Source organism: Bos javanicus, chromosome 10, assembly GCF_032452875.1.
Source record: "Bos javanicus breed banteng chromosome 10, ARS-OSU_banteng_1.0, whole genome shotgun sequence".
In the NCBI taxonomy this organism is placed as follows: Eukaryota; Metazoa; Chordata; class Mammalia; order Artiodactyla; family Bovidae; genus Bos; species Bos javanicus.
In genome coordinates this window covers 45,896,194-45,908,275 of record NC_083877.1, presented here as the reverse complement: position 1 = coordinate 45,908,275, position 12,082 = coordinate 45,896,194, and the positions used below count along the sequence as shown (strand labels likewise).

Here is a 12,082-nt window from a genome sequence, read left to right as displayed (position 1 = left end):
ACTTAGCAGCTAACTAAAATGAAATACCAACTGGGCAATTTAGAAAACAAAACCAAAATTTTTTATTTACTCAGCATCTGCTGAAAGAGTATATCTATTTGATTAGAGGGAACACTTTCTCAACCAGATACAAGTCTAATCATTTACCATCCTTTCGATAGCAATGCTCCAGTTCTCGACGGTGCATGGTGGATACATCAACAACTTCAATCAGTCCTAGAGATCCATCCATCCGTCCCACCAACAACAATTCTGGAGACTCTCCTGACCAGGCTGTAGATGGACCCTCTTCTGGCCAAGCCAGAGCAGATACCCAATGAGGCTGAATATCTACTAACCCTTTTCCTCCTAGAGAAGGAAAAAATGTTAACTAGTTGTCATTTAATTCTTAAGAGCAATAACAAAAAGAAGTACTATTTAACACGCTCAAAGCAGTTCCCAATTTCATAATAGCCTACTAATGAATAAGACTGCAAGGCTGGATCCTTCATTTATATACTACATTTGATTATCAAATCGAGTTTTTCTGTAACTATTAATAATAGCAAAAAGAGATAGCTTTTATACGAGAAAGAATAAAGGAAATGTCAGTATACAAATGCCACTTAATTTTCCTAATAATTACTGAAAACCAAATTAACATATGAAATTCATCTACAGTTAAGGCTAGCAATTTCTCAATTAAGCAAAAGCAAACAAAAATACTGGTAAGCCAAAGATTACAATAATAATTTTTATTTTCCAGAGATATATTAAAAATCAACAAGAGTTTGTACCTGTGGAAGAGACAAAATTAACAGAAATATTTCAACTGATTCAAAAGAACACATAACTGGAAATGTAGTGATTGCTACTTCTCTAATCCTAGGCTGAATGCTGAATGGTACATAAAAGGAATTTTTAGTTTACAATTACCAGGTTAATTGAAACTCTTAGAAATGAAAGTCAGGAAATGAACACTATTTCTTTAATTTAAATCATACTATGCATAGATTTCCACAGTTGGTAAACAGATTGTGAGATTCAAGGTGAAGGGAAGCCAATGTTTGAACTTAGAAGGCTAAGAGAAAGAGTACCTTCAGTAGTTTACTAGTATTTATGTGCCTCTTACCATTAACTTGCCAGATATTCACCATCTTTTCCAAAGCCCCAGCTAGGTATTTGCCACTGATACTCCAGGAAACAGGTGAGAAACTTGGATCACTGGGTGATCCTAGGCTTTCCTCAGCATCACCTTCCCTAGAATACAACAGGTAAGTATGGAATTCTAATCCATCATCCAAAAGGAAACTAAATCCTAAATCTTAAAATAAGGGTTTTATATAGACCGTAGTACATAAACAGAGATTCTTAAATTTCAAAAGCTTGGCCAGTAGTATTTGACAATCACATAATTGCTAGTGTTTCTCATAATGTGAAAATTGTAGAATTACAAAAGAGTATTACTTAGACAATTCATCATTTAATGTACTACATAATTTGTCAACAAAGATATTCTGATTCTGCATGGTTTATACATATGATTATTGCTCAGGGCACACTGATTCTTGCTTGCCTAATAGCTAGGGAAGTTTTATATTTAGCTATAAAAATAGAAAAAATACTACACTGTGCTATAGAAGAAATATCATTACTCTTAATTCCTAAATAATCCTTGAAGAATGATGGAAAATAAGCCTATTGTTTTGTAGAATTGAACATGTTAGCAGAGTAGACCCTGATTTAATTCTAAGTAAGTCCAGATATTGACAGTTAATATGTTTATCTTCTAAGTTACTATCTAGCAGGACTTGGTGGTCCAGTGGTTGAGAGACCATCTGCCAATGCAGGGGACAGGGATTCGATCCCTGGTCTGGGAAGATTCTACATGCTGAGAGGCAACTAAGTTTGTGCAACGCAACTACTGAAGCCCCTGTGCCTAGAGCCTGTGCTCCGCAACGAGAGAAGTCACCCAATGAGAAGCTCGTGCACTGCAACTAGAGTGTACCCGCTACTCACCACAACTAGAGAAAGCCCATGCCCAGCAATGAAGACCCAGTGCAGCCAAAAATTAATTAATTAATTAAATACTATCTTGCAAAAAACCAAAACAACACATTGGAAACTGTTCTGAAATAAAAAATTGTAAAAAACTTTAGTGACAATTTGATTATACTAACACAACCAAGATGAAGCATGTTTAGGATTCTCCTATTTTTAAATGTTACCCAAGGGAACTAACGCCATTACTCACAATCTGTTGAACACACAGGTCTGTTGCAGTGAATACTGCTTCTTGGTGACATTCCAAACCCGGATGGTGCCATCATTGCCACTTGTAGCCAACAGTCCTTTTTTATTACACCAAACACAAGTCATTACCTAGTAAAGATAAAAAGTCCAGCAATATGTGAGCAAGTTTTAACTCAAATGATTCTGTAATTTGAAAGAGTTCTATCAAATGAAAATTAAATCTACCATGAAATTGTAAAAGTATCCATGTTATAAAACAGTATGCATGGTCTAATTCTTTCTAATTGGCTTGTAAATATACACCTATATGAGATATACCTTTAAAATACTATGCCCAAACTCATTTGAATTATCTTAGACTTGTTACAATCTTAATTAAACATGTTTAATTAAAAAATGTTTTTTAATCCAACAAAATAGAAGTATTCAATATGTTCTATAAAACAAATTATAAGACTAAAAAATGATTTTTAAATTGGGAAAGTAGAGGTCAGTCTTCATTTCCTAAAGTTCCCTTGTCACTGCTCAGGGGCCTAGTGGGTTAGATTAAAACAGTAGGGTCAACTTCTTCTCCTCTTGCATATATAAGCTCTTATCTTTCGTGAGGTTATTCCTTTGGTTTTCTTCTCATTCCTCATCTGATGTTCCCATTTGTATCAGATTATACAGCATGCAACATACACATGTAGAGAAAGGAGAGTCGGTAACTAGCAAATACTGATAATTTAGCACACACATGTACGTGCGTAAGAGAGAGAGAGAAACAGAAAAAGAGAGACACACATATACACACCCCATGATCTAAACTTTAAGCTCCTGGAGAACAGCAGAAACTATTTTATCTTACATAAGGTGATCAACACACTTGGGGCTTAAAATACACACTCTGTTCTGATGCGCCTCCAACTTGATAAAGGAGCATTTTCTGAGATCTCCTCCCATATCAGCAAGCGTCTGTGGAGCAGTCTGGTTGTCGCGGTCATGTGCGGCAAGAGTGCGCACGAGCTGCTGAGCAGCCCACTGCCTGTGCTGCGAGGACAGCCTCGAGGAGAGGCAGCAGGCTGCCAGGGCGTTAGCCAGCTCCAGAGGGCCTGCAGCAGAAGGGTCACAGGGAGGATGGGCATACAATTGGGCAGTTAAACCTGCTTAGACAAAACAATGAAATGATGCCCGGGTGAGAGCTGGTGCTGGTGAACAAACAAAAACGGGTTAACCCATCTTTTAAGAATTAGCACTTTCTCAAGTAGTCATTTCACTAAGATATGCATACAAGTTATAAAGCATTTATCTCACATAAAATTCCATAATAAATCCGATTCACTGCAAATATACATTTATATACATTAATCAACAGTCTTTGCTCTAAGGATACATAGACTGAGAATACAGCAGACATCAGTTTAAGACCAGGGCAGAGCAAGCACGTCCTAAAAATTTAAGAGTTTGGCTTCTGCTGCTCAAAAGTGATCTTAATAGCCAATCAAGGGACTGCCTTGATAGATCCAAAAGACCATCTCTCTTGGCCAAATGGTGAAGAGAAGGGTACATAGTGTATTTAAGTAGTCCCTTCAAGTATATCGTTTTAAGACAAAGAGAAAAACAGCATTACTTTATATAAATTATATTACAGAAACCTACCGTGATTATTATCTATGGTTACTCAAACCATAATCGAATAAAATAATCTAATTAAAAAAGACAAATTTGGTATATTTTCTAGTATTTATTTCCATGCACAATGAAAACATATCCAGGCACTTTTCTTATGATCTAACTTAACTACACATTGCTCAGGTGCTCAGTCATGTCCAACTCTTGGCAACCCCATGGACTGCAGCACGCCAGGCTTCCCTGTCCTTCATCTCCCAGAGCTTGCTCAAACTCACGTCCATTGAGTCAGTGATGCCATCCAATCATCTCATCCTATGTCGTTCCCTTCTCCTGCCTTCAATCTTTCCCAATAGCAAGGTCTTTTCTAGTGAGACAGCTCTTTGCATCAGGTAGCCAAGGTATTGGGAGTTTCAGCTTCAGCATCAGTCATTCCAATGAATATTCAGGACTCATATCCTTTACGATTGACTGGTTTGATCTCCTTGCTTTCCAAGGGACTCTCTAGAGTCTTCTCCAATGCCACAGTTCAAAAGCATCAATTCTTCAGTGCTCAGCCTTCTTTATGGTCCAACACTCACATCCATACATGACTTATGAAAAAATCATAGCTTTGACTAGATGGACCTTTGTTGGCAAAGTAACGTCTCTACTTTTTAACATGCTGTCTAGATTTGTCATAGCTTTTCTTCCAAGGAGAAAGCATCTTTTAATTTCATGGCTGCAATCACCATCTACAGTGATTTTGGAGCCCAAGAAAATAAAGTCTGTCACTGTTTCCACTGTTTTCCCATCTATTTACCATGAAGTGATGGGACCAGATGCCATGATCTTCATTTTTCGAATCTTGACGTTTAAGCCAGCTTTTTCACTCTCCACTTTCACTTTCATCAAGAGGCTCTTTAGGCTCTTTCTTCCATAAGTGTGGTATCATCTGCATATCTGAGGTTATTAATATTTCTCCCATCAATCTTGATTCCAGCTTGTGCTTCATCCAGCCCAGCATTTCACATGATGTACTCTGCATATAAGTTAAATAAGCAGGGTGACAATATACAGCCTTGACGTACTCCTTTCCCAATTTGGAACCAGTATGTTGTTCCATGTTCAGTTCTAACTGCTGCTTCTTGATCTGCATACAGGTTTCACAGGTGGCAGGTAAGGTGGTCTGGTATTCTCATCTCTTTTAAGAATTTTCCACAGTTTACTGTGATCCACACAGTCAAAGGCTTTGGCATAGTCAATAAAGCAGATGTTTTTCTGGAACTCTCTTGCTTTTTTTATGATCCAATGAATGCTGGCAATTTGATCACTGGCTTTTCTAAATATAGCTTGAACATCTGGAAGTTCACAGTTCATGTACTGTTGAAGCCTCGCTTGGAGAATTTTGAGCATTACTTTGCTAGTGTGTGACATGAGTGCAACTGTGCAGTAGTCTGAATATTCTTTGGCATGGCCATTCTTTGGGATTGGAATGAAAACTGATCTTTTCCAGTTCTGCGGCCACTGCTGAGTTTTCCAAATTTGCTGGCATATTAAGTGCAGCACTTTCACAGCATCATCTCTTAGGATTTGAAATAGCTCAACTGTAATTCCATCACCTCCATAGCTTTGTCATAGTGGTGCTTCCTAAGGCCCATTTGACTTCGAATTCCAGGATGTCTGGCTCTAGGTGAGTGATCACACCATCGTGGTTATCTGCGTCATGAAGACCTTTTTTGTATAGTTCTTCTGTGTATTCTTTCCACCTCTTCGTAGCATCTTCTGTTTCTGACAGGTCCATACCATTTCTGTCTTTTATTGTTCCCATCTTTGCGTGAAATGTTCCCTTGGTATCTCTAATTTTCTTGAAGAGATCGCTAGTCTTTCCAATTCTATTGTTTTCCTCTATTTCTTTGCATTGATTACTGAGGAAGGCTTTCTTATCTCTCCTTGCTATTTGTTGGAACTCTGCATTCAGATGGGTATATCTTTCCTTTTCTCCTTTGCCTTTTGCTTCTCTTCTTTTCTCAGCTATTTGTAAGGCCTTCTCAGACAACCATTTTGCTTTTTTGCATTTCTTTTTTTTGGGGATGTACTGTCTCCTGTACAATGTCACAAACCTCCAACCACAGTTCTTCAGGCACTCTTTTCTATCAGATCTAATTCCTGAATCTGTCACTTCTATGGTATATGTTGTTATATAATTCATCACATATAACAATGAAGAAACATTTTTAAAAACATTGATTAAAAGACTGTATATTTAAATCATATGAAACTTACCTTTCTTTTCAACTTCTGACTTATCATAATTAGGTCTCAGTTTGGCCCCTTTGTCTGCTAGTAATGCCACAAGAGCCTGAGTTACAACAAAATTTGGGGAGGTTACAAGCTTATTCTCTTCAGCAATTCCTCGAAGAAAGCTAGGTAGAAACTTTCGCTGAATTGGATCGTCAACTGTGGTTAGATTTACACCTGTGGCAGCAGAAATCAAGTTCTGAAGAGGCAATCAGAACAAATACATTTAATTTTTAATTTTGGAAAAGAAGCTTTTTACTTCACAAGTTTCTTTAAGAATTGGTTGGAAAAAGCTATACAATAAGAAAAGCACTGAAAACTACTACCCTACCTGTGTACATAACTGCACCAGGAGCTTTGCAGCACTAGGAGTGTTTGATGCTAGACATCCCACTGCTGTGCTTAGATAGGCCAGGCAGGAAATGGGCTTGTTGGCCTTGCTGTGCCCACCTCGTGAGCGTTCTGAAGCGCTTGCCACGGCAGAAGGACTGGTGGAGAGGCCCGCTCTCCCTGCTGCAGCCAAGCACATGAGTCGAACCAAAGTCCGGATATCGGTAAGCCCCAGAGATTCGAGACCAGCAGCCAGGCTACAACTGGAACCACTGCCAGAAAAAGAACACACTTTAGATACATAAAGAAAACAGACTTAAGTGACCATCTGGAGCCCCACATACAATCCATAGCACCAACAACCAAAATAAAAGGCAAGGTGCACCATCCTAGTCATACATGTCCTACTGTATGTATGCACGTATGTATTGTAACAGATGTCCAAAAATAAAAACCTGGAAACTGTTATTGAAACTTTTGTTTTAATAAATATCGACATATACTTGAAGTATATCTGAATTATCAAAGTATAATTTAGAGGAATGTTCATAAACCGTGAATTTTCACAAACTGAACAAACCTATGTAACCACCTTCCAGATCAAGAAACAGAACACTACCTACACCCTAGAAGACGACTTGGGCCCTTCTCAACGTCCAGGCCCTCTAAAATAACTACTATTCTGATGGTTAAGGCCATAAATCAGTTTTGCTTGTTTTTGAACTTAATACAGATAGGATAATAAAGTGTGTATTCTCTTATGTCTGGCTTCTTTTATTCAATATTATGCTTGTAAGATTCATCCATGCTGTTGCAGTATTAGCAGCAGTTATTCATTTTCACCCACAGCAGATGTGGGTTCAGTTCCAGGCCATGACAATAAAATGAATACTGCAATTTAGAAGGCCAAATTTTTTTTGTTTTCCAATGCATATAAAAGTCATGCTTACATTATACTGTAGTCTGTTAAGGGTGCAACAGCATTATGCCTAGAAGAACAATGTATTAATACATCAGATCAGATCAGATCAGTCGCTCAGTCGTGTCCGACTCTTTGCGACCCCATGAATCACAGCACGCCAGGCCTCCCTGTCCATCACCAACTCCCGGAGTTCACTGAGACTCACGTCCGTCGAGTTAGTGATGCCATCCAGCCATCTCATCCTCTGTCGGCCCCTTCTCCTCCCGCCCCCAATCCCTCCCAGCATCAGAGTCTTTTCCAATGAGTCAACTCTTCGCATGAAGTGGCCAAAGTACTGGAGTTTCAGCTTTAGCATCATTCCTTCCAAAGAAATCCCAGGGCTGATCTCCTTCAGAATGGACTGGTTGGATGTCCTTGCAGTCCAAGGGACTCTCAGGAGTCTTCTCCAATACCACAGTTCAAAAGCATCAACTTTTTGGCGCTCAGCCTTCTTCACAGTCCAACTCTCACATCCATACATGACCACAGGAAAAACCATAGCCTTGACTAGATGAACCTTTGTTGGCCAAGTAATGTCTCTGCTTTTGAATATGCTATCTAGGTTGGTCATAACTTTCCTTCCAAGGAGTAAGCGTCTTTTAATTTCATGGCTGCAGTCACCATTTGCAGTGATTTTGGAGCCCAGAAAAATAAAGTCTGACACTGTTTCCCCATCTATTTCCCATGAAGTGGTGGGACCGGATGCCATACACAGCTCAATTTAAAAATACTTTAATGCTAAAAAATGTTAATCATCTAAGCCTTCAGTAATCTTTTTGGAACAGTAACATCAAAGATGTGATCAGTAGATCACAGGTCACCATAACAAATATAATAATGAAAAAGCTTGAAACAGTCCAAGAATTACCAAAATGTGATACAGAGACATGAAATGAGCAAATGTTATTGGAAAAATGGTGCCAACAGACTTGTTCAACTCAGGGCTGCCACAAACCTTCAATTTGTTAAAAAAAAAAAACAAACTAATATCTGTAAAGCACAATACAGTGCAATAGAAAAAGATATGGCTGCCTATATAAATGAAATTTACCATAATTCATTTCTCTATACAGATGAGAGCATGGGGCTATTATGAATGGCACTGCCGTTCTTTCCGATGAAAGAATGAATGCTCTTTCCGACACCTCTGGGTACACGTATGTAAGCATGTCTGTTGGATATATACCCAGAAGTGTTTTCCTGGGTCATAAGTACATTAATACTCACGTTTAGTTGGTACTATCTATGAGTTTTCCAAAGTAACTATCCTAATTTATTTTTGCACTAGCAGTGTGTGAGAGGTCTAGATGTTTCACATCCTCATGATCACTTTTCTCCCCTCAGTCTTTTAAATTTTAGCCATTTTGATGGGTGTATAGTCGTACCCTACTTTCATTTCTCTGAAGAGTAATGGGGCTGAACATTTTTCTGTTCATGTTTACTGACCATTTCAAGATCTTTTATATTATTTTGTACTGTGTCCATTTTTCTTTTTCTCTTATTGGATTTTAAGAATACTTTATATATTTTGTTGGTTATCTCCCATTCCATGGCTTTTTTTTTTTCTTTCTGACTTTTTACTTCCTATATGACTTTTGCTGAACCAAAGTTCTTTTTTAACGTAGTCCAATTTATCAATGTTTTTCTTTAAAGTGAATGCCTTTTGTGAGTTGCTTAAGAAATCTCTGCTTGTTCTAAGATCAAGAGTAAAATCTTCATTATCTTACAGAAATGTTACTGATTTATGTTTTACATGTAGACCAAAAGATCAGTCGCTCAGTCATGTCCGACTCTTTGCGACCCCATGAATTGCAGCACGCCAGGCCTCCCTGTCCATCACCAACTCCCGGAGTTCACTGAGACTCACGTCCATCGAGTTAGTGATGCCATCCAGCCATCTCATCCTCTGTCGGCCCCTTCTCCTCCCGCCCCCAATCCCTCCCAGCATCAGAGTCTTTTCCAATGAGTCAACTCTTCGCATGAGGTGGCCAAAGTACTGGAGTTTCAGCTTTAGCATCATTCCTTCCAAAGAAATCCCAGGGCTGATCTCCTTCAGAATGGACTGGTTGGATCTCCTTGCAGTCCAAGGGACTCTCAGGAGTCTTCTCCAACACCACAGTTCAAAAGCATCAACTCTTCGGCGCTTAGCTTTCTTCACAGTCCAACTCTCACATCCATACATGACCACAGGAAAAACCATAGCCTTGACTAGACGAACCTTTGTTGGCCAAGTAATGTCTCTGCTTTTGAATATGCTATCTAGGTTGGTCATAACTTTCCTTCCAAGGAGTAAGCGTCTTTTAATTTCATGGCTGCAGTCACCATTTGCAGTGATTTTGGAGCCCAGAAAAATAAAGTCTGACACTGTTTCCACTGTTTCCCCATCTATTTCCCATGAAGTGATGGGACCGGATGCCATGATCTTCGTTTTCTGAATGTTGAGCTTTAAGCCAACTTTTTCACTCTCCACTTTCACTTTCCTCAAGAGGCTTTTTAGTTCCTCTTCACTTTCTGCCATAAGGGTGGTGTCATCTGCATATCTGAGGTTATTGATATTTCTTGCCTTGAGAACCCCATGAACAGTATGAAAAGGCAAAATGATAGGATACTAAAAGAGAAACTCCCCAGGTCAGCAGGCGCCCAATATGTTACTGGAGATCAGTGGAGAAATAACTCCAGAAAGAATGAAGGGATGGAGCCAAAGCAAAAACAATACCCAGCTGTGGATGTGACTGGTGATAGAAGTAAGGTCCGATGCTGTAAGGAGCAATATTGCATAGGAACCTGGAATGTCAGGTCTGTGAATCAAGGCAAATTGGAAGTGGTCAAACAAGAGATGGCAAGAGTTAATGTCGACATTCTAGGAATCAGCGAACTGAAATGGACTGGAATGTGTGAATTTAACTCAGATGACCATTATATCTACTACTGTGGGCAGGAATCCCTCAGAAGAAATGGAGTAGCCATCATGGTCAAAATGAGTCCGAAATGCAGTACTTGGATGCAATCGCAAAAACGACAGAATGATCTCTGTTCGTTTCCAAGGCAAACCATTCAATATCACAGTAATCCAAGTCTATGCCCCAACCAGTAACGCTGAAGAAGCTGAAGTTGAATGGTTCTATGAAGACCTACAAGACCTTTTAGAACTAACACCCAAAAAAGATGTCCTTTTCATTATAGGGGACTGGAATGCGAAAGTAGAAAGTCAAGAAACACCTGGAGTAACAGGCAAATTTGGCCTTGGAATATGGAATAAAGCAGGGCAAAGACTAATAGAGCTTTGCCAAGAAAATGCACTGGTCATAACAAACACCCTCTTCCAACAACACCGAAATCAGATTGATTATATTCTTTGCAGCCAAAGATGGAGAAGCTCTGTAACAGTCAGCAAAACCAAGACCAGGAGCTGACTGTGGCTCAGACCATGAACTCCTTATTGCCAAATTCAGACTTAAATTGAAGAAAGTAGGGAAAACCACCAGACCATTCTGGTATGACCTAAATCAAATCCCTTATGATTATACAGTGGAAGTGAGAAACAGATTTAAGGGCCTAGATCTGATAGATAAGAGTGCCTGATGAACTATGGAATGAGGTTCGTGACGTTGTACAGGAGACAGGGATCAAGACCATCCCCGTGGAAAAGAAATGCAAAAAAGCAAAATGGCTGTCTGGGGAGGCCTTACAAATAGCTGTGAAAAGAAGAGAAACGAAAAGCAAAGGAGAAAAGGAAAGAGATAAACATCTGAATGCAGAGTTCCAAAGAATAGCAAGAAGAGGTAAGAAAGCATTCTTCAGCGATCAATGCAAAGAAATAGAGGAAAACAACAGAATGGGAAAGACTAGAGATCTCTTCAAGAAAGTCAGAGATACCAAAGGAACATTTCATCCAAAGATGGGCTCGATAAAGGACAGAAATGGTATGGACCTAACAGAAGCAGAAGATATTAAGAAGAGATGACAAGAATACACAGAAGAACTGTACAAAAATATCTTCATGACCAAGATAATCACGATGGTGTGATCACTTGAAAATACTGGCTTTTATACAGTTTGAGGTTGGAGCCAAGACTCACTTTTTTGCTGAAGTGAATAAACTATGACCTAGTCCAAGTTACTGAAAAGATTACCCTTTCCTCGTTGCTCTGCAATGTAAGCACTGTCATAAATTAAATTATAAATCAAATGTTAATCTACATGTATGAGTTAGTTTCTGAAGTTCGTTTTCCATAGACCAAACTGTCTATATTCTTGAGCCAACATCATATAGTCTCATCTAAATTTTCAGTTTCTTTCAGGGTCCTTCAGTCTTCACTGATTTACTGTTAAATATCCCTACTTGATCATTTCTTAAATGGATGTCTTTTAAGTATTCTTGGTTCTCTTCCCTTTTTTAACATTATACTCCACAGTATGAACACAGCAGGGGCCTCCACAATACACAGGCTGACTTAGCTATACAGTTGGTAAACTCTGCAGAAAAATTCACTCAACCTTCTAGTTTTACCCTACACCAAATGGATCAATGGTCTTAGTTTCCCATTTCAGATAATCAAATGCTTGCAGTTTACTCAGTTATTATAACGGCTATATTTTCTGCCTAAAAAGACCCAAACATTAACTGAACTGACTGACTGACTGAATGAATGAATGAATGAATAATGATGA

General features: G+C 38.9%; 1 protein-coding gene across 20 annotated transcripts in view; it reads right to left on the bottom strand.

Moving 5' to 3' along the window:
• Positions 1 to 12,082, bottom strand: part of HERC1 (HECT and RLD domain containing E3 ubiquitin protein ligase family member 1) — a 232,895-nt gene that overhangs the window by 38,459 nt on the left and 182,354 nt on the right. For 17 of the 20 annotated variants that reach the window (XM_061431034.1, XM_061431032.1, XM_061431035.1 and 14 more), the window contains 6 exons: positions 6,452 to 6,722; positions 6,106 to 6,319; positions 3,118 to 3,374; positions 2,234 to 2,361; positions 1,112 to 1,239; positions 148 to 348 (listed from right to left, as the gene is read on the bottom strand). In XM_061431034.1, coding sequence (XP_061287018.1) covers positions 148 to 348; positions 1,112 to 1,239; positions 2,234 to 2,361; positions 3,118 to 3,374; positions 6,106 to 6,319; positions 6,452 to 6,722 — 1,199 coding nt within the window. The remainder of the gene's footprint in view (positions 1 to 147; positions 349 to 1,111; positions 1,240 to 2,233; positions 2,362 to 3,117; positions 3,375 to 6,105; positions 6,320 to 6,451; positions 6,723 to 12,082) is intronic. The other 3 variants (XM_061431043.1, XM_061431045.1, XM_061431048.1) reach the window with 1 other exon arrangement.